This window comes from Xiphophorus couchianus, chromosome 3, assembly GCF_001444195.1.
Source record: "Xiphophorus couchianus chromosome 3, X_couchianus-1.0, whole genome shotgun sequence".
Taxonomy (NCBI): domain Eukaryota; kingdom Metazoa; phylum Chordata; class Actinopteri; order Cyprinodontiformes; family Poeciliidae; genus Xiphophorus; species Xiphophorus couchianus.
Window position 1 is genome coordinate 2,551,584 of NC_040230.1, and position 22,221 is coordinate 2,573,804.

General features: G+C 40.9%; 2 protein-coding genes across 5 annotated transcripts in view; both read right to left on the reverse strand.

The window, feature by feature from the left end:
* Window positions 1-2,341, reverse strand: part of mtmr11 (myotubularin related protein 11) — a 35,674-nt gene extending 33,333 nt beyond the window's left edge. Inside the window, exon 1 of one of the 2 annotated variants that reach the window (XM_028012709.1) lies at window positions 2,045-2,341. Coding sequence is in view for 1 of the 2 variants with exons in the window: in XM_028012708.1 (XP_027868509.1) it covers window positions 1,642-1,698 (57 nt within the window). In the remaining variant the exon portion in view is untranslated. Of the gene's footprint in view, window positions 1-1,641 lie in introns of both variants that reach the window. The other variant, XM_028012708.1, reaches the window with a different exon arrangement.
* Window positions 2,342-9,960: 7,619 nt separating this feature from the next.
* otud7b (OTU deubiquitinase 7B) overlaps window positions 9,961-22,221 on the reverse strand; it is a 32,318-nt gene continuing 20,057 nt past the window's right edge. For 2 of the 3 annotated variants that reach the window (XM_028013506.1, XM_028013507.1), the window contains 11 exons: window positions 21,348-21,579; window positions 20,167-20,337; window positions 18,489-18,719; window positions 18,305-18,406; window positions 17,858-17,985; window positions 16,496-16,602; window positions 16,144-16,271; window positions 15,543-15,692; window positions 14,734-14,851; window positions 13,560-13,638; window positions 10,346-11,788 (listed from right to left, as the gene is read on the reverse strand). In XM_028013506.1, coding sequence (XP_027869307.1) covers window positions 10,346-11,788; window positions 13,560-13,638; window positions 14,734-14,851; window positions 15,543-15,692; window positions 16,144-16,271; window positions 16,496-16,602; window positions 17,858-17,985; window positions 18,305-18,406; window positions 18,489-18,719; window positions 20,167-20,337; window positions 21,348-21,432 — 2,742 coding nt within the window. In that variant the 5' untranslated portion in view covers window positions 21,433-21,579. Of the gene's footprint in view, window positions 11,789-13,559; window positions 13,639-14,733; window positions 14,852-15,542; window positions 15,693-16,143; window positions 16,272-16,495; window positions 16,603-17,857; window positions 17,986-18,304; window positions 18,407-18,488; window positions 18,720-20,166; window positions 20,338-21,347; window positions 21,580-22,221 lie in introns of those variants that run through there. The other variant, XM_028013508.1, reaches the window with a different exon arrangement.

A 22,221-nucleotide genomic window follows, 5' to 3' on the forward strand; every position in this document is an offset into this window, starting at 1 on the left:
TTTCCTTTCCATGATACCTGGTTTAGGGAAGCAGGATGGTGCTTAACAGACAGGAAACTACCGCAATGGTGTCCAAATTTAGTCCTCAAGGGTCGGTATACTGCATGTTTTCGGTTCAACACGCCTGATCCAAACGATGGTTCATTAGCAGAACCTCTGCAGAACTTTATGACATCCTGAGGAGGTAGTTGGCCCATTTGAGTCAGCTGTGCTGGAGCAGAAACACATGTAAAACTGGCAGAACACCAGATGAGTCCAACGGAGAGCAACACAAATGGCTAATTAACCCAACATGCATGTTGTTGGGCTGCTGGAGGAAGCAGAGAACCAATGAATGCATTGGGAAAACAGCCAGGATTCAAACCCAATACCTGCTTGCAACTAATCCAGTGTGCAATTTGGGTTTTCCATTAAATATAATAAGGCTGTTTTGTTTTCTCTCGGTATTTTACTGACTTAATCATCCATCCATCCATCCATTTTCTGTTCACCCTTGTCCCTAATGGGGTCGGGAGGGTTGCTGGTGCCTATCTCCAGCTACGTTCCGAGCGAGAGGCGGGGTACACCCCGGACAGGTCGCCAGTCTGTCGCAGGGCAACACAGAGACATACAGGACAAACAACCATGCACACACACACTCACACCTAGGGAGAATTTAGAGAAACCAATTGACCTGACAGTCATGTTTTTGGACTGTGGGAACATGCAAACTCCATGCAGAAAGACCCCGGCCGGGAATCGAACCCAGGACCTTCTTGCTGCAAGGCAACAGTGCTACCAACTGCGCCACTGTGCAGCCCTCTGACTTAATCAGATCTAGAAAATGGCAATAACTAGATTTTCGTCACTCTGTTGTCCAACTACAAAATCTTGCCACTTTTCCATGAAAAGCGAATGAGTGTCGGGCCTGAGATTAAATGCATCAACAAGAACTTTGATTCTTCCTGAAGATCAAACAAAGGTTAACAACTGGAGCTGCAGGAAAATATGCATTCTGGTAATGATGGTAATGGTTGTGATGAACCCACATTCACCTCTGTCTGAACTTTAGCATTTCTGTCATTAAAACCAGCTGTAGAAACGCTTGTGATTCAATCTATTTCGCAGCTTTAATTAGGAAACTGAAAATAAAATTGGTACTGGCATGAAAAAGACCGATCGGTGCCTTCAAACAGAAGTATTTTCAAGCGAGTGTGCAGGAATCCTGGTGGTTAAATCGGGCCGGTCTGGTTGGACATTTATAGCTCAGCCTGCTGAATGATGGCTGGTGTTTCCTGCATCATAACACTGCCCTTTTCCTGCCTCCTTCTGTGCTTTATGGCCACAAGTAGAGGTATGAAGACGGGCTGTAGCGCTGACAGCCAAATCAAATGCTTAGATAAATATTTAAAGTCTCTTAAATTAAATATGAGGCAGGAAATACATATGGGATAAGAATAAAGCTTCAAAATATAATCAGATGGGTTTTAAATAAGATTGAATGGTTGTCTGACAAGCAAAAATAAATAAATAAAAATCTTAAACAACCATGAGCTGTTTATGGGTCTCACTTACACATCTGCTGTGGATAAACTATCATAAATAGGCAGAAGTAGGTCAGAGGGACTAGTTAGCGCCAGTTAGCCTGTCCCGTAACCTCACCTTAATATCTGGGAGCATCTGCCTCACTTTGAACGTCGTTCTGGATCCTGTCAACATCTTTCTGGATTGTTTCAGAACCGACGACCAGGAAGAATCCAGGAGGGAAAATGTGTGCTGACTGAAGCTAATGGTTACGGGTTAGCGTCCTGCTCCGTCCATCTGTTTTCAGCGGAGGAAAACCGTTAAAACGGCGTTGAATAGCGGCCACCAGCAGTAGCAGCAGCCCGGCTTCTCCTTCTTCTCCGCCTCCTCCTCCTCCAGCTGAGGTCTTCGGTGTGAACAAGCCAACTGTTCCAGCTCTTTTCATCGCTTTCTGCGCGGACAGCATCTGCCTCTTAACCCGCACAGAGAGAAAAATAAAGAAAACAAGAGCACACCCTGCCTGAGAGCCGCCACAACTCACCGAGCTTAGTCACTCAAACCCAGAGATGTGTTCACGGTTCCGGCCGGGGCCCGTTCCGTTTTGTTTGTTTGTTCCTTCGCCATAGTGAAGCAGGGAGGACGGAAGGAGAGCCGGGTTCTTAAAGGGACAGTGAGGCTGGACCGGGGGACAGCCTTCAGTCAGCATTCACAGAAAAACCCGGCAGGAGACTGGATATGCTCTGGTCTCGCTTCCGTTTGGAACGAAAATCACGCTTTGGATTTTAGCCGTGTTTCCTGATTTATATAGACTCCCTGAACTCACCACCAGTCACCACAGAAGTTATAGCTATAGGCGGGTAGTAACTTCAGCTAGTAATGTAAATAGTTACAGTTACTTCAGTAACTATTTTGAAAAATGAGTCATTTTACTACACTGTACATTTTACTTTTACTTGAGTAATATTTACAGTAGCTTTATGGCTACTCTTGAGTAAAACTGAATAAAAAAAGTTTCATAAGTTTTTTGTTGAAAAAAAATGCTTAGTAAAGTCTCTTCTCCTTGAATTTGTTTTTCTTTATTCAATTTAGTCTTTAAAATACCAGACGTTGCACATAACTCAATATTTTTGTCACATAATCACATCATCTCCAAATATGACATCAGGTGTTATTACGTAACACTTATGACTTAAGTAGCTTTTTAATTGTATATATATTTATATATATATACAATGTTAATAAATATTTTATTTATTTGTTTATTTGGAATACTTGGTTACTGAGTATGGTATAAATAATTTTCATGCCGTACAATTTAATAAATTCGATGAAATTTTAAAATAGATGTGTAGTCCTTCCTTTTACATAGTTTTATTTTCTTTGAGATCTCTGACTCGTTTCCCATCATAAAGTTCTTGGTTTAATGAAGATACTTTTACATTAAATCTCCAGGGTGTGAATCATTTTGGGTTTAGCTATATATTGGGATGTCTGACTTTGAATTATTCTAAAAATATTGATGAAAATTCACTTGAATATTTAATATTCAATGTTTATTTGAAGATTTTAAAGTATTATCCACATTCATTTATAAACATTCCCTGTTATCAGAAAGTACTTCCAGATTTTGTTGCGTTTTCTTTAAGTCACCACCACTCACTTCAAACGAAATTCACCGTTGTCTTCAGACAGTAATGTACTAAAGAAAAAAAATTGAGATGACTAAAATAACACATATTCTGACCCTCCCCTTGAGCCTGTTCTCCATGTCTCTCATTGAATCAGCAGAATTTGAGCTTGTATGCATCTGTCAAAGTAAAAAAAAAAACTTTCAAAACCAACTTGATTCCTATCCAGAGTCAGCCAATAAATTTGGTTTGCTTAGGATCATGTCTTTATTTTTTCATTTTTTAAGTAAATATGTGATTAAAATTTGTTATTTCCACCAATTTAATGGTTAAAACTGGTGAGATTTTAAAATATGAGTAAACATAGTTTGAGCATTTCAAACTATGTTAACTCTGGTATCAGATAATAAACATCTGATACCAGCTGTGGAGCACAGCGGTGGAGTTTGGATGGTTTGGGCCTGTTTTGCGTCCAGTAGAATGATGACAGAAAATATGCAACGTTCCCTGAAGAGAGTGGCGAGGATACATTACAGAATGTTGTTTTTTTTTTTTAACTTTAAACAGTACTTTTCAAAAAGCAGACCAAATAAGCTTCATCTAGATTCCCTTTGTATAGGAGGTCCAAGTTTTTATTTTTCAACATATTCTGTTTATGTTAAAGCAGACTCAGCCACAACTGTTATCTAAAGGAAGTCATTGTTGTTATACAGGTATGAATGTCAAGAAACAAGGTCATCTTTTTAATATGCTATAGAAATTATCTTTACATTAAGAAAAAAAAACAACCAAATAATTATAATAATGTTCCATCTGCAGCCTGTTTTCTTACCTTACTGTGATCCATGCAGGAATCTTTTCACTCTCATTCACAGCAGTGCAAGAAACCAAAACTTCAGGCGTTTCAGGAAATCCTTCCCAGGAAGAAAAAGGAAAGTTTGAGTAATCCTGTGCTCTGCTGAGCAGGTGAGGAGCCGGCGTCCCAGTCAACTAATATAGAGGTCTGGATTTTTTTTTTTTAAACCACATGGGAAGCTGTTTAATATTGCATCAGGGTTTCCGATTTCTCTAATACATAAAACAGTCACAGACACAGGAGCGTGGATTATCTGAGCTGGGAGTTATTCACTAATGTATTATGCAGCAAGGTTACGATAAAACAGAACAAATAAGAGAAACGTTTTGCAATAAAAACACTTCCAGATGATCAATTTCTTCAGAAATAGCTTAGGATTTAGATGAAAGCCAAACTGGAGAGTCTATAATGTTTTTAATGCTTCTTAGTGGGAAGGGACAAGTTGGATTACAGCCACAAATTACTTTCATGTGTATTTTATTTACTGGTTTGCTTTAACAACTGGTAGAAAATTAGTTTTCTTGAAGGAGAAAACTTTTTTTTATCATAGTAAGTTTACTTTACAGCTAAACTTACTTTTTATCCAATTCAAATTTCAAGGTTTGTTTTTTTGGATTATACTGACAAAATGAAGCTGCTCAACAAAAACAGAAGAGAAACGACAGATCCTTGAAATACAATGAGAATTTATTCAAACGGTGCAAAAAAAATAATCATAATACCTAACATAAAATCTGATGTTCTTTCTATCCAGATTGCACTGTCACACAGCCTTTTAGTGCTTCTTTTTTAAAACAAACCAAAAATAAAAGATAGAAAAATCAAAACAGAACAAATTACAACGAAGAACAAAAATCAGGTTAAAGTAACACACAAATTTGGTAAAATGGTTCGCCATTTACATGCAACAGTTCCAGTCCCATGCAGCTCAGAGGTTTTCCCCGTTGCCCCCAAATAAAAGATCATAGAAAAATATAATCGAGTCGACAGTATTGCAAACTAATGCAGAGCCTTTTCTCTTCTTGTTCTGAGGAAATGAGCAGAGTCAAAATAAAAAAACTTGTTTAATTGAAGCACGGATTGATGGCTGCAACATCAAAAATGAAACGTTCACAAATTTAGAAAGCAACAAACAAAAGCTGGACTTCTAGACAATTAGCCAGAAAGAACATCCTAAATGATCTCAACTAAACTTCCCACAAGGAAACCTATTTGAAAGAACAACAAAAAAATCTCACTATAAATATATAGATATATTTATTCTCAAATTGGTTCGTCAGTATTAAGGAAATTTTTCTCAATGAGAGGAGCCTCCAGTATCAAAAAGGCCCATGTGGGGGTTTCCTTCAACAGCCCAAACATTTCCACCCCCAGATCCAGGCTATTTCCAAGCTTATTCTCAGAACTGTGGAAGTTTCCGACAAAATACATTCTTACCCTTTTAAAAACACTGTAAAACTTTGGGCTTACAAAAATAACTCGGAACATATTTATACAACCTCACAAGCGCTTCTGTTTGTTGTCTTAAATATATATAGATATAGATATAAAAAAAAAGGTTCGCAGGCTGTAAAAACTGAGTCTGGGAGATAATTATTACTTTGGAGGAAAGGAGAGAACAAAACAAAAAAAGTTTTTCTCCCAACAAAAGATTTATTCATGTGTGTCAGTTAAAATCCTACATTACCAACACATGCTGACACACATTCACACTGACAACGGTTGTGTTTCGTTGTAAATTGAGCAGCTTTAGCAATATCTTGCTATTAAATAGTGTTTAAACAACACTAATAAAAACACACCTTATTATCCGTTTAATGGGGGGTTAGTGTTTGTATTTAGAGCAGCAGGGCCAGAGTCAAAACTGAGTCAATAAGGAAAACAAGACAGGAGCACCCTCTAGAGGGCAAGGCAGTGAATTGCATACTATTTTGTGCTTTTCTACCAAACTCAATGAGAGAAGACTGAATTAGCAGAGCAACTGGAGTCCAACATCATGGCTTCTTTTAGTGAAACGATAAAACAGCAAGACGTGAGAACCACAACAGTCTTGAACTCGAAGTAACAAGGAAGACTCAAATAAATCCACCCAATTATCAGCTTATTTCCAGCGCTTAATAGACATGACGAGGGTGTAACTTTCAAAGGGATCAATGCTAGTTTAAAATTGTGCAATTATTTGCTTGGTTTAGCAGTCAGCAGTGAACTGGAAGGAAGCAGTTGGAATAAAAGCCTACAGTTGGAGGCCCGTACTTCCAGGCGGCAGTGTCTGCAGAGACAGGGGGGGAAACAAAAAATCCAGAAAACATCTGGAAAAGTGCTTGAAAGGAGGAGAATAAAACACCTCCAGTCTATAAGTAAATTATCTGAGGTGGTTTTCATTTCACCTAAGCAAGGAGGAAACAGGAATTCTTAGAAATCTTGTATGATTTCAGAAAATCATTATATTTTTAGTTTAAGCTTCGATAACCTTGTGTTAAACCCAGTGTCTGATTTATTTAGTGTTTGTTCTTCATTTGGTGCAAAGAGCATTTAAAACAGCCAGTGTAACAGCTGACAGAAGATTGAAAACAGAAGAAAAACTTTCCCACACCTTTGAAATACACCTGCAGCATCTGAAATCGAACCGGAACGCCGCTTTACGCATCGACGCGACCACAATCCGTTCCTTCCTGCAGCAGCTTTAAAAGTCAACATGTCTAAGTTCAGGACTGCCGTTTGCATGTTTTTGTTCCCAATATGCTGCGAGGAAAAGCTGCATCTGTCAAGAGTCGGGGGGGGGGGGAGAGAAAAACCAACCTTTTTTCACTGCCAGAGTGGGTGAGTAGCGTCACGGATCTCAGCTGGTGCTATTGCTTTTATTTACAGCGCCTTGTGCAAAAGTATCCAAACCCCTTCAACTGGTTCCAGCTTCTGTCCCACTAAGACCAGAAACTTCTGTTCATTTTATTGGGATTTTATGTGAAAGAGAAAGCAGTAAGTAATTATGATCTGGAAGGAAAGTAATACATGATTTTCAATGTATTTGTATTCAGTCCTCCTTTTCTGTGATACATTTAGCAACTGACGGCCCAGAAAATGAGATAATTAATCAGAGAACAGGCCAAGAGCTGACATGGCAACTCTGTTTACAGAAAAATGTGAGCTTTAGAGAAGCGTGGCATAAAGAAAGTCATTGTTTTATCAAATGGAGAAAAAAAAAAGCATACACTGCCACTGTTAAACACAATGGTGGTGGTATGATGCTGTGGGAATGCTTTTCTTCAACAGGAACAGGAAGCTGATGGAAATAACGGAGCCAAATACAAAGCAATCCTGGAGAGAGCGTTGTTATCCTTGAAAGACTTAATCAACACATATTCCTGTGTTAAAATGGCCTAGTCAAAGCCTGGACCTGACTCAACAAACTCTTCATCCCCTCTGATTTTGCAAAGAACAGGAATATTTTAGTTTCCAGATGTGCAAAGCTAAAAGAAAATCCGTAACTGCAGGATGAGCATCGCTTTTCAAACCCTGCACCGTTTTTAACGTCTAAAATCCCAATAAAGATAAATCAAAGTTTGTGGTTCTAAGCTGAGAAAATATGGGGCTTCAATACTTCTGCAAAGCAGCTTGGTTGTGCTGAACCTGCTGACATCTAGTTGTTTCATCTAGTTGAGTTAAAATAAGTAAAAAAAGGGGGCAGGGAATTTATTGCAGGGGTGCTGATTGTTGCGTTTTAGCACCGCAGCAGCGTCTTTCTGCACGTCGAGCGATAAACAGTAGTTTCAGTTTGCATAATGCAAATATTGAGTAGAAGCAATCCGACGAGGACAGAGGCATCCAGTAACAGTAAGGTCATATCCGTAACACTGATGTTGGACTAAACATGTGAAGTGGAGACAGTTGTGCCTTCTCCGGTTGTGCTTGCATCACTGCTAGTTGCCTGCATGAGTGTTTTATACGATGCCTGCAGTTTACATTCCCTCCACTAGGAGGAGACAGTAGCCAGGTGTTTAACTCTTACCACGGAGGAGAGTCGACCTGAGTGAAGTTGACCCCTCACCACCTCTTCAAATGAAACAGAACTGGTGTCACTAAAATTGTTGTTTGTGCAGCTATCATTTTAAAGACATTAATAAATGTTTCCGGAGGTCGTAGGTCAACCAGTCATTTCATATTTAGAAAATAAAACTAAATATGGTGTCAATCAACTGTGATACGTTTGTGCAGCAAACATTTTTGTTTGTGCCATTACAATTTTTAAGATTTAAGAAAAATTCTCACAAGCCACTAGAGATTAACATTTATGCCACAACATTTAAAAAAATATTAATAAATGTTTTCAGGGGTCATCAGGTCAACTAGGCTGCCCAGGTTTACAAAATCAAACTAATTTGGTGTCAATCAACAAACTGTGGCAAAAGAAATTACCGTATCTTCTGCACTATAAGGCGCACCTAAAAACCTTCAATTTTCTCAAAAGCCGAGTGCGCCTTATAATCCGGTGCGCCTTATGACCCCAAAATGGCTTCTATTAAGAGACACACTTACGACGCAGAGTTTAAGCTCAAGGCAATCAGTCATGCAGTAGAACACGGGAACAGAGCAGCAGCCAGAGAATTTAACACGAATCAATGGTTATAGTGGAAGTGGATATATATTGTGATTGTACTAACGTTTGATTTACCGTAACAGTATCAGACTGTTTTTTACGTGTTTATTGAATCGAGGAAAAGTTCCCCTCCACTATATGTTATACCTTGCTGTTGTTAAAAGATAAACTGTGTCACCAAAATACCACGTCACTTACTTTACCTCAGGGAAAATAACAAAACAGCCGTTTATTCATTTTGGGAATGAACAGAGTTTTCAGAACGCTGGTTTGTAATCTATTCATAAAGTTTGACTGACCTATCTGACTATTTTGTTAACATTCCCTTTAGAGCAGCTCCATCTAATGGATGCATAACGTAACCCCAGCCTCTACTGTAGCGTCTATTCTATGCGCCTTGTAATACGGAAAATACGGTAAATAAAAATAGTTGCACAAACAAGCAACCAGCAGGTTGAGCTCAGAACATTTCTTTTTAAGCCTTAAAAATAAAAGATAAAACAACATTTATGCCACAACATTTAAAAAAATATTAATAAATGTTTTCAGGGGTCATCAGGTCAACTAGGCTGCCCAGGTTTACAAAATCAAACTAATTTGGTGTCAATCAACAAACTGTGGCAAAAGAAATTACCGTATCTTCTGCACTATAAGGCGCACCTAAAAACCTTCAATTTTCTCAAAAGCCGAGTGCGCCTTATAATCCGGTGCGCCTTATGACCCCAAAATGGCTTCTATTAAGAGACACACTTACGACGCAGAGTTTAAGCTCAAGGCAATCAGTCATGCAGTAGAACACGGGAACAGAGCAGCAGCCAGAGAATTTAACACGAATCAATGGTTATAGTGGAAGTGGATATATATTGTGATTGTACTAACGTTTGATTTACCGTAACAGTATCAGACTGTTTTTTACGTGTTTATTGAATCGAGGAAAAGTTCCCCTCCACTATATGTTATACCTTGCTGTTGTTAAAAGATAAACTGTGTCACCAAAATACCACGTCACTTACTTTACCTCAGGGAAAATAACAAAACAGCCGTTTATTCATTTTGGGAATGAACAGAGTTTTCAGAACGCTGGTTTGTAATCTATTCATAAAGTTTGACTGACCTATCTGACTATTTTGTTAACATTCCCTTTAGAGCAGCTCCATCTAATGGATGCATAACGTAACCCCAGCCTCTACTGTAGCGTCTATTCTATGCGCCTTGTAATACGGAAAATACGGTAAATAAAAATAGTTGCACAAACAAGCAACCAGCAGGTTGAGCTCAGAACATTTCTTTTTAAGCCTTAAAAATAAAAGATAAAACAACATTTCTTGATGCATGAACCAGCAAATGTAGCACAGCTGATTGACACCATGTTTCCTTTGATTCTGTAAATGTGGACTGACTGGTTGACCTTTGATGACCTCTGGAAATATTCATTAATATCTTTAAAATGATAGTGGCACAAACGTAAATTTGTGCTGCACAAAAATGTAACATTTGACACAAGTATTGTTTAATTAGAAGAAGTGGGATTTGGGCATAACTTCACTCAGGTGGAGAGTTGAAGTCCACACACACACACACACACACGCCCACACGCACACACACACTCAACAGCTGCATAAGAGCAAAAACGTAACAGAAGTGCAGTCAGTTTCTTCGACAGTCTATCCCCCAGTTTCTTCTCGTCACCTTCAACAGGAAATGACACGGTAAGCGGTCGTTCCCTATTCTGTTGAACTGAAACATAAAAAGGCCACTCTTCGCTCAGAAGCGGTGGACGGCCGGCTCCGTCTCCCTCTTCCTCAGCTCCTCTCGGTAGCAGTATGAGCAGTAGTTCCCCGTCTCCGGGTGGCCGTAGTAGTTGCAGCTGGGTGTCTGACAGCGGCTGGACTGCAGGCCGGACAGGCCGCCCGCGCTGCCCAGAGAGTAGTGTCTGATGGGGGGCTGCCCGCTCCGACAGTCCAGGCCGGCGTTCAGCTCCCGGAAACCGTTGGTGTAGCCACCGGCGACGGGCTCAGCGCCGGGGTAATCGGGCGGGTCAAACTCAGGCGGGTAAGAGGGGGCGAGCCGGGAGGGGCTGAGGGACGAGGGGATGTACTGAGGATGGGAGGGACCCGGCGTGGCGGGGCAGTGGCGGGGCAGGGTCGCGTAGGCGGGGAGGCCCGGGTAAGAGGCGGCTGGAGAGCCGCCGGCCAGCTGGCGCCGTGCGTCCAGGTGGCCGTGCATGTGGAGGTGCTGAGTCAGTGGCGTCGGCACGTGGGGCTGGTCGATGAACGACGGGCGAGGGATGGGGATGACCGCGGAGTAGAGGGAGGGGCTCAGCGGCGTGGGGTTGAAGGAGGGCGGTAAGGACTCCGTCCGCTCCTCTTTGGCATCAAACGGCCGGTAGCTCAGCTCCTCCTTCTTTGGCGGCTGGAGGTTATTGGCGACGCCTTTCCGCTCGGCGTCGCGCCGCTGCTGCTCCTGCTCAGCGCGGAAGCGGTCCTCGGCGTCGGAGAGGTAGCGCTGGATCATCTCCTCCTGGAAGGGCTGGCGGTTGCTGGTGGTGAGGAGGCTGGCAAAGATGAGCTTCCTCTCGCCCTGCATGGCGGCGCGCAGGATGCCCAGGCTCACCTTCACGTCGGCGCTGTACTTGTAGTGCTCACTTTCTGTGCTGCTGCCGCCGCTGCTGCTTATGCTGCTCATGGTCCCCAGGAGGCGCTCGCTGCCCGACGACGGCGATCCCTTCCCGGAGTCCTCAGAGGCCTGGGTCGACGGCGAACTGTCCTTGCTGCCCTTCCTGCCCCTGAACGAACCCTTCTTCTTCTCCCCGCCTTCCGGTTTGGCGCTGGCCGCTCCGGCGTTCTTCCCCGTCATCAGCCCGCCGACGTTCTTCTTCAGCTTGCTGCCCAGCGTCTTCCCAAAACTGCCGAGCTTGTTTGCCACAGAGTCCGCCCTCTTCTTGTCTTTCTCTTTATCCTTCTTGGTTTTGTCCTTCCCGCCCGTCCCGGGGCCGGCGGACCCGCTGCTGGAGGAGCTGGAGGAAGAAGACGAGCTGTTTTTGGCCAACAACCCGCTGCCGTTGGCGGTGGAGCCCGCTGTTGCTTCTCCGTTGCCGTTGGAGCTGCTGCTGACCGACTCCTTGTCCGACTCTCCGGAGTCGGGAGGCGTTCGGGCGTCCTCTCCGGCAGACGCTGTGGGGGATTCGGGCTGGGCCAGAGGGGCTTGCTGCAGGCAAATCAAGCATAAAAACATTTAGTTTAAATAAAATGTAATTTAACTTTAGCTCTGGTTTTAGTTCAGTGAGAGAAGAAAAATAAACAAAGATGTAAAGAAATAACACGTCAAATAATCGTGTCCCAATAAGCAATTAATCACATGATGAATTAAAATAAGCTTGATAAGTTTCATTCTGATGATTAATATTTTTACAAGATTTTTTTTATGGAGAATTCATAATCCATTTTACTTATTGTAACGGTTGTGTGTGGTTTTTATTTTCAGTTGTATTTTATTTTGAATATTTAAAGTTTCTTCCAGTTCCAGACGGGAGGTTTTGTACAAAATGACTTGCATTAGTCATTGAGAGGACAAACTTACATTAATATGCCATTATCAATATGTTGCCAGAACTTTTCAACTTTTAATTTCAACTGCAGCATCCAGTGTTGGAACCAAAATTGTCGAGTCTAAAGGATTCAAGGGCCAAAAAAATATATAAAAGGAACAACAAAATAACGTGATTTTTTTTTTAAACCAACATTAACAACAAACTGAGCAGCAAAACTATATTTCAATGAGTAGTCACAGTTTTTGTTGAAAAAGGATGTGTAAATGATTGTAGAATCAAAACAAATTAATAGTTTTGCAGGTTTGCCTCATTAACAAAAGGGTCCTCTGTAAATTTTTAAAGGTCTGAAATAAAAATTGTTTTACATAACAACAAGATTTAGGCCTCATTTATTGAGACGTTTATAGGCAAGTTTAGCAAATTCATTAAAAGCAGATCTGGGAGAATCAAACCCTGTTATGATCTTCACCAGAGAATACAACAATTGCATTGTATTTACGTAGTCATTTGTGTCGCAGCCATTATTTTAAATTCAAAGATTTTAATTTGTCTGTACTGATTTTATTCTGATTCAAAACAAAAAGCCTACATCTGCAATTGCAGTCGTGTGCCTCACAAAATCAGTTCAGGAGCCACAAATGGCCCCCAGGCCACACTTTGGACACCTTTGCTTTAGAAAAAGGAGACGAATGTGAAGAAAATCTAACCAGAACATCTAAACCTCGATTCACGTTCGTCAGATAATCTGGAAGTTTAGAAGAATGAACAGGGACAAAAACAAAAGTTTTTAAGTTTTTTAATTGGTGAACAAAAGCCAGAAATGTTGACATTTTTAAATTCACTGTCTCTTTCAGGTCAGATCCACCTAGATCAGAATTAATTTGTATCCTGAATCAGAGGTGTGGTTTTTACTGATAATTTGAAGGAAATGCATTTAAATATTTGTTCTGACTGTGGGAAACGGATGCGACTGTGAATGTGTGCGCTGTGAAAGGGAAGCAAAACTGGTCCGTCGATCTCTCATCCTGTGGTTCAGGAAGGCCGACAGCAAACTGCTGAGCCTGTAGCTTAATGAGGGAGTGCAGCAACGTCTCATTAGAACCTGGCGCTGATCCATTCTGAGCGCTCAGTAAACTCAGAGCCAACAGACCACTACACGTTTGATTGTTTTTAGACTCAGCACACACAGAAGTACGGCTTCTGTGTTTTTTAAGGGAATTTTACAACACTGCACATGTTGCAAACATGACATGCATGAAAGTGCAAATCATGATTGGATTCATTTATTTTACGCCCATATAAACGATACATTTGGACTTTTTATTCAAAGATTTTTTCACACTTAAACACAGCTGCTGACATAAATGATTTATTTTGGTTTGTTTTCAACAGGACGAGGTGAGTTTGATGGGAGCAGCTCGTTTTTACCTCACACGGCAGCGGCAGCCAGGTTACCGTCAGATAGGTGTGTAACATCTGGAGCTTGGCCTCCAACGAGAGCGCCACACTGGGTAGGGAAGGAAAAAATAGATAAACAAGTTTAGTTGTGAGATGGACTCTGCTGCTAAATGTCCACTGTCACCACATGTTGCTCAGCAGGAATGACTGCTGCAACCAGCTGGGCTTCCTGAGATTAAAGAAAAAAACTTAGTAAAACTGGCTAAAAAAAAAAGATCTGGATTGAATCTGAACCTCAGTACAGAGAGTGTGTCACTGTACTGATCTGATTATATATTTCTATATATAAATTACACCCGTTAGTGTTTAGGGAGAAAACAATTGCATCAATTGCTTATTAAAATAATCATCAACTTTATTATTGATTATCATTAACATAGATTCCACAGACTCTAAAAAAGGCCTATTGTTAAAAGAACAACAAACTCAGAGCAGATAATTGTAAAGAAAAAAAAAATAATATATATATATATATATATATATATATATATATATATATATATATTTTTTTTTTTTTTTTTCCATTTAAAACAATAATTAAAAACTTTTGCAAATATGTTCTTCCCAGAAATCAACTGGTAGTTTTAGCTTACCCAGGTTCAAATTCTGTAAAAATAAAAATAACAAAATATCTGTCTTTAAGCACCTTTTGTTATCCAATTACTAACCAGTAAACCAAAAATAATCAATAGATCAGCCCTGCACTGTATTGTTGTTAAGTCAAAGACAAAACAAAAAAAATGTGTCATTGCATTTTAGCCACAATGAGATAAAATAGATCATAATGTCTTGGATTCACATTCTGCTGTAAACCTTCAACTTCATGACCTTTAAACACACTTGCAGATGAGACAGTCACAGAGTTAATAAGGTTCTTTTTCCACAGAGCTGCTATTTGTGGCGCTTGCACCTCTGGTTCATTCACTCAAAGTATTTACGGCTAATCTCATTGTCACTGTCAGTGGGTATCTGTAATCTGGTGTCAGCGGCCAATCTCTGCACGCCTCCACCTGCTGCTGAAAGCAGCGCCGCTGTTTACGGGCCTAGGAGCACGCTCACACCCATAAGCATGTGACGCAGCATTTTGTTTGCATTGTTTGTGAACTTTCTATAGAAAGCGGAGGGTTTCATTTTGTGCGTTTACCTCGCCAGCATCACATTGTCTGTGTCATCTTTTCCCCATTCCCAGTCCTTCCCAGGATCCACAGCAAAGTGCAGAGGCAGCATTTTGTGCTCCGAGTCGGTGAGTGGAATCACAACTGCTGGTAGAAAAAGACAAAAAATGAATAAAACTGTATTGCAGTTTTATTCCTCATGCTGAGTGTGACCACTAATAATCCAGGATATTTAAATTTGACCATGTCATTGATTTCCAGAGACACATTCTGGACTGGTCTACGTCTAATCGTAAGCATTTGCAAAAATACTGATGAGAAATTGCCAAGATTATAATATCTTTGGCACAATTACACATTTTTAAGGATCTTCAAAGTTATCTATGGAGTTGTACTCAAATAAATGAAGAATTGCCATCATCTTCCTGTTTATAATTTTATAAAACTGGGTTGTTTCCAGTATTTTTTCATCAGTTTTAGACATTTACAGGATACAGTGGCATTGTAAATGATAAAAAAAACCTTTGTGGTGGGTTTCACTGTGAATTTTTTTTTTTCTTTTTTCCAACTCTGATTTTATGTCTTTATTAGCTAAAGAGCTAATATGCTAATAACACAATACACAAACAAAAGTAATACGTGTAAATTTGCAGAGTTCAAATTTCATTTTACGTGTAAATTTCACTTTCAGGTTGTGTTGAACTTGAAAGTGACATCACATAAGGCAATAATGGTTTTTATTGGGAAATTTATATATATTTTTTCCTCCTTGAAATCCTGGCATCTGAACAGGGCTGTGTGCCGGTTTTAGAGCCACTGCAGACGTTAGGGGTTTCACCTTGATCTTTGGAGCTGTCCTTCTGCTCCATGGAGACCAGGGCAGAGAAGTGTGCCTGATCATATGCCAGGACCAGGGGAGAGCGATGGCACTTGGCAGCTGGCACCTCCAGAGGTAGGTAGATGCCTCCAAATGGGATGGGAGCAAAGGCTGCGGCAGAGAGAGTGGCACAGGGAACATTAGGTGACAAAAGGTAAACTATTTATCTACAAAACAAAAGGAATAATTAATAACAATAACAATTGAAAAAAACATGGAAGACAGATGTTCTTCCATGTTTTTGTGAAAGCAATGTCAGTAGTATGTTGAAAGGTAAGGAAATAATTATAATATTGGGAAATATCGGTTATTGATAGTGGTGTCCTGACCGTTGTATATCCTCATAAAGCTACTACAGCAGTGGAAACACAATTATCCTGTTAGCTGGAAACTTTATCAGTATCGCTTAATTGTTATGTGCCAAAAATTAAAAAACGACAAAACCGTGACATACGTGTGATAACTTCATTCATGTCTAGAGTGGAAATGAGGCATGGCGACCCTCTGCCTGATTCCCTCCACGTTAAAAAGCATTACAAGGCGGAGGTTCTGCCGCACCAACCTTCTCCTCCAGAGTCCCTCAGCATGGTGTCGGCCACCACCACGATGGGCCTTCTGAGGACGTGAGCCAGGACGAAGACGTGAAACTCCTCTAAGCTCTCATAGACCGGCTCGTCAGACGATTCCGCCCTGCAGAAACCAACAATAAACACAAACAAACAGTTGTTTACTCTGGAACTGACCCAGACCGTGTAAAAAAGCATTTCATTAAAAAGCATGGCTGCTCGGCTGTTTATGCGTCTCAGAGGACATGTCAAAGTAACGCGCCGCAGTTGTTTGTTCGTGGAAAACAAGCAGCGTGTGACTAAGTGGCGTGGGTTAACAGTCGGTGCATTGTCCGTGCCAGACCTTACCCGTTGGTGCCGTTGGTGCTGTAGTGGATTCTTGGCTCGCTGGAGGCCAGCTTCAACAGCTCGTTCCACTCTTTCTGCCACTCCTCCTCCGTGTACACCAACCCGGACTGAGAAGGGGGGGAAACGAAGGACACAGCTTTGTCATTTAGAGAGACGGTGTCGAATGTTACAAAAGCATGCGCCGACGTTCCTGCGTCTTACCACGAGGCTACAAACTGACAACTGAGCCCGGAGCGTCTGTGCTGCTCAGACAGCAGCGCCAGAATTTCTCATGGAAAATAAACGCTGCAAGAGCCGCAGCGGCCGTTGAAGAACAACCAAATATTAAGCAGTTATTGGTGTGGCCTCTGCTCTGTGGGCGTCTGGTCTGCACGCCGGCTGCTGCCATGTTAAATCACACACTTGTTGCACCACAAAGCTTACTTTCATACCAAAAAACTACAGTTTGGAAAAAAATGAAAACAACCCCAAAACAGCCTGGTTTTGTTTCGGAGTCACAGTACTGAACATTTACAGCCTTATGAGAGGATCAGGAGTTACAGCCGCCTATCGAGAATACTGTTAAACATTACCATCAGCATGTTAATAATGTGGGTCAAGTTAAAAAATAACTGCAGGCATGTCTAAAATTAGAAAAAATTTAATGTTCTTAGTACAGTTTAACAGAGTTGGAACAATTAATCATTGAAATAATCATAAGCTAAATTAGTAATCGATTATTCACTAATTGGAGTACACAGACTAAAAAAAAGCCATTTGCTGAAAGAACAACATTATTATAGCAGTAATTAAGCCAAAACTGTCCAAAAAATAAATACATAAAAAAACATTTTATTTTATTTTATGCCTCTAAGTATGTTCTACCCATTTTTCAGCTTTGGAAAGTGTTTATACATTTTATCTTTAAATTCCTACTCACATTTATACCAATTATTGGGCTTTGGCCCAGCTATTGAAATCCCTGTTATGCAGCCAAGCCTTGTTAAATATGGATGCTGCATTGCTGAAGCAGCTGGTGATGAATAATGTACCTGAAAGTTTGGGTTTAATTGCAAAAAAACACAGTTTTAAGCCTCGGGAGCCGTTTTCTCTCGCAGGTTGAGGCAGATTCTTTTATCTGAGGCTCATTACTGACGCAGTTTGTAGTTTTGTGTAAAGTTTTGGGGGTTTCCAAACTTTTGGTCACGTGGACCAAAATTGTCGAGGCAAAAGTGAACAACTAAAATCAAGCAAAAAAAGTAAACAATTTTTTAAAACTAAATAGAAGTTATTTATGGTAAATCAAAAACTGTGCTTTCTTTATAGTATGACTTTAGCCAGACAATAGCTGATGTGTCTCCGAGCGACGTCAAAGTAACGCACCTCTTTGTTCTGCTGGGTCTGCTGCCACCTCCACCTGCGCTTCAGAGCTTCTCTCTCCAGGCCGTGATCCATCAGCGCATACAGAGACTTCCGCAACATCAGGTCACGATCATGGAAGCCCCACATTCCTGAATCAGAAACGCACAACATTTTGTTTCTCTCTCCTACATAAAACATAAGACAACCAGAATTTCTACAAATGCAGGCCTACATTTATGTTTTTCTGATGAGACGTTAAGCTAGTGAACAGAACAAGGTCTAAATTGATGTGTCCACATCAGCTGTGGCCTTATTAATTTCTCTGAACAGGCATTCCTAAGAGGGCCACAAAGGGGAGGTGGATGCGCTCAGCAACACTGCAATTAGTTCCTCAATCAACAGCAAAGCTCTCCTGTTGAATGCTAATGGAGAGTGAACCTGAACAACATTGGAAGGTCTGAGACTCACCGAGCGAGGCGGCATGTAACAGGCAGTTTCCGTCTCCGCTCGTCGCTAGCGGCAACAGATTCTGACAGTTTGGGACCACTTTTGTCCACCAGTTCAGTCGTCCTGCAGGCAGAAAACTTTTGACTTTAACCCCTGTGTTTAAGACAGCGTGCACCTTTATGAGACACATGAGTGAAAGCCTGACCGGCGTTCTCCAAGGCCACCATCATGGACTGCTCGATCAGGTCCCTCTCGATGAAGCTGCGGAAGTCGTCCCTGTACACAGTGAGGTCCGGTAGTTGGAAAGTGCAGAGCGGCGTGTCGAGGAGCGGCTCGCTGCTGCTGCCGCCAGTGCTGGAGACGTGAGAGCGGGCCAGTGAAACGATGGTGGAACTGGCGTGAGAAATGCCCCTCGACAGACGCTTCTCTGACGCCGCTGAAACGCAACGGCAGAGAGGAAACGATGGGAAGTAAACCTAGAAACTGTTGTACTGTTTTACAATTAGGTATGCAGTTTACTGTATTATTTTTAATAATGCAGTTTATTAAAAGATGGAAAGGTTAAAAACTTTGTGGGGGTTATATCATTCAGGTTTTCTAATAAATATTGAAGAATAGAAAGTTTAGTGGAAGGAAAAAGTTGGGTAGATAAGAAACAGAGATAGTTCAAACAGACTTTGGTTGGATACCAAACTTAACACCCAGTCCTGCCATCTACCATCGGACCAGACTGTGAAAACTAGAAATGGATGCTTTAAAAAAAAAAATAAAAAATGTTCTCATTACTTCTGTTAAACATAATCATCAAAATTACTAGAAATATGTTGGCAGGGGTGCATAAATTTGTGTGTAATTCAAGTATGCAACATAATTTTTGCTTTTGACTTAATTATTAAAATAAATGAACTTTTTCATGATATTTTATTTTAATGACTCTGCAATACTTCCCTGTTTTTAACTTTGATTGTTTTACACTGTATTGTAGTTTCAACCCAACCTGAACCAGTCGACATCTTGTCTGAACTCGTTCCAAACCAACTAATTTACCTCAATTATAGGCCTGAGGCCAAAGTAAACCTGACATAATATTTTAATAATACATAATTTTTAGGTTATAATTTGAGTAAGTAGCGTAACTGTTTCCATTTCTAGCTTTTATTTAACTCCATTTTGTCACTTGTTGTCGGTCAGGTGAAGATCATCTGAGATGTGAGTGATAGGAGCGGAGCAGGGCGGGGCGCTTGTTACAGTCTAATGAACTTCTGCCTTTTTACTTTCTTTCTTCACAAGTCATGTTTATTTGTACAGCACATTTCAGCAACAGGGCAGCTCAAAGTGCTTTACACTCAAAGTGTCATTACCTACCGAATGACACTTAATGACAACAGTCATAGCCATTCATAAAGACTCTTTCTTGTTCGTGATGTTACGTCATGTTTATGACAGTGTGATGTCAGCCTTATGAACACCCCGTCAAATAAAGTGTTAACACACACCTTTATACCAAGTATTCTCGTATGGCTTTCTCTGTATATGTATCATTGGCTGAATAAATGTGCCAGAAAAACCAGAGACTGATTCGACCATCAAACGAATAGTTTTGGTCCGACCCGGCCTGGACATAAATCTAAACTCCACTGTGTTGAAACTCCTTTGTGTTGTTGTTGTGAGGGTGATGTGTAGCCAGCAAAGTAAAGAAAGCTGTTGAACTTTAGACAAGTCAATAAACACACCTTACAACCTTTGACAAGCAGTACAAAAAACCTAAATATTTTACATGTTTCAAAATGGCTTCCAAGTCTAATCACAACCAAGCGACCACATAAATAGACTTTGAACTCTAATGAAAAATAAACAAATATTTGCAAATCGTTGTGCCTCACCTTGCACCACCTCGTCTTGCCGGTGGAGAACAGGACGCCCCACCCGGGCCATCTCCTTCTCGGGTGGCTGATAGATCCGGTCTTCTGGGAACGAGTACGTCAGGTTGCCAGCGTGGACCTGTCGCAGCTGCTCGAAATCACTGAGCGCCGCCGTGAAGTCCCAGTTCTTACCTATCCAGACGGAGGCAGAGGGGAGAAAACATTCATGTGACTCAACCGGACGACGGGACTCGACAACCTGGATCTGTTTTACAAGGCGAGCAAATGACGTGTCGTTAATGAGTTTAAATATTTACCACCAGTCACTGCAGCATGGGCCGTCTTATCTCATGCAAAGGCGCATTCCGTCACTCGGGTGAATACCAGCGTTTGCTGCTGCAGCTGCATTACATTTTCAGAGCATATATCTGCTGGCAGCTTGCACTGCTGCTAGGCAACAGAAATCTTTTTCACTTTAGCCATACCTTACTTCTCTCAGTGTTTGGTAGCTAATAATAATAATAAAACACAAACAGCAACTGAAACTAGATATCTCCAGTGATGAAGCTCTGCGTCTCCATGAACCCAAGTGACCTTTGTTCAGTTGCAGGTCGGGTGGGTGGAAAAACAAAGAAAGAGAATCGCAGTCTCACATATTTTAGGTCTTAAATATGTAAAATTAAAAATAAAAAATAAAAAAATTAGCTTTTTCTCAATGATTATGTTTTGACGGTACAAGAATGATAACTCCAGTACTAACTGCAGAAATACACCACTCAGTCAGAAACAACCAATCAGCCAGGAGGAGGGACTTAGTGTTGTCAATCAATCTCATGTTCACCCCCTCCCGATTGCTCTTTGCTAAGCTACAGCTGGTTGATGTTAGTTAGCATAGCCATTGATGACGGCAGATAAATAGTTTTTCTGTAACAGTAAGTTGTTTTTCCATCATTAACACATTGAGCGACGTACAGGGAGTTGATTGACAGCGCTAAGACCCTCCTTCTGGCTCTGATAGATTGTGACTGGGAGCGTTGCATTTTTAGTAATGGTACCACTGGAAGGTGGTGGAAAAGTTAAATTTTTTTCACACTATCTGTTTGACAGCATACTGTCATGACATGGTGACAGTTTTAATAAATATGTAAAAAAACAGATTTTTTTTAAATAAAGTGCTGAGACTTTTAAGGGACAGGTCTCACCTTCTAGAAGATCTCTGGCCAATCCGGGTTCAGCTCCAGTAGAACGGACAAAGTCGGACAGGACTGCGTCCATGTCCACGGTCATGTGATCATGAATTCACAAGTTGAGTGGTTGCTTCCAAACATTAAAAATACAAAAAAAAAAAGAAAAAACACGGACTCTGCTCTCCGAGACGGGACAACCAGCGAGGAGGTGGAGCCGTCCTCTGGTGAGCTACTCTACTGGCCACACCTGAGAAAAAAAATGGAAAAGGTTAAACAGAGATGTTATCAGATAGTAAACAATTACATTACAGCTTCTTGTTAAGAGATCACAGATATCTTACAGTACGTGCTTCGTCCAAGCTCCTTTTAAATGTCACGGCTTTAACGCCCTGTAGCCAAAACATTATCCAGAGACGAGGCAATAATATAAATGCCTTCAGTCAGTCAACTCTCAAATACTAAATCCAGAAAACAGGGCCTGTAAATTCTGAACAAGCAGACTGCTTCGTCACACTGTCCTTTATGCATAACCCGATGTTCCTGATTCATATTGGCATTTCAAACAGTCAGACAGAACCAGAATGTATTATGCTCCTCTCTTTACATGCTGCAAAGAAAGCAAAACACCAAATTAAATAAAAATGTTTTCTCAAAATGATGTTTTGCTCCGTGTCTTGCCTTATTTGTTACACAACTTGCCGACGTTGAGTTGATGCAAAATGTACAAATCCTACATGAGATTGCCTGCACTAAACATGGGCCTGTTACAGTTGTGAAAGTTCAGTTGATGAACGTTGGGAGAGCAGAGGTTAAAATTCCACAAAAACCTGAAATTCGATGTATTTTAAAAATTGGCAGGTAAAACTTTTTAAACATTTTAGCAATTTGT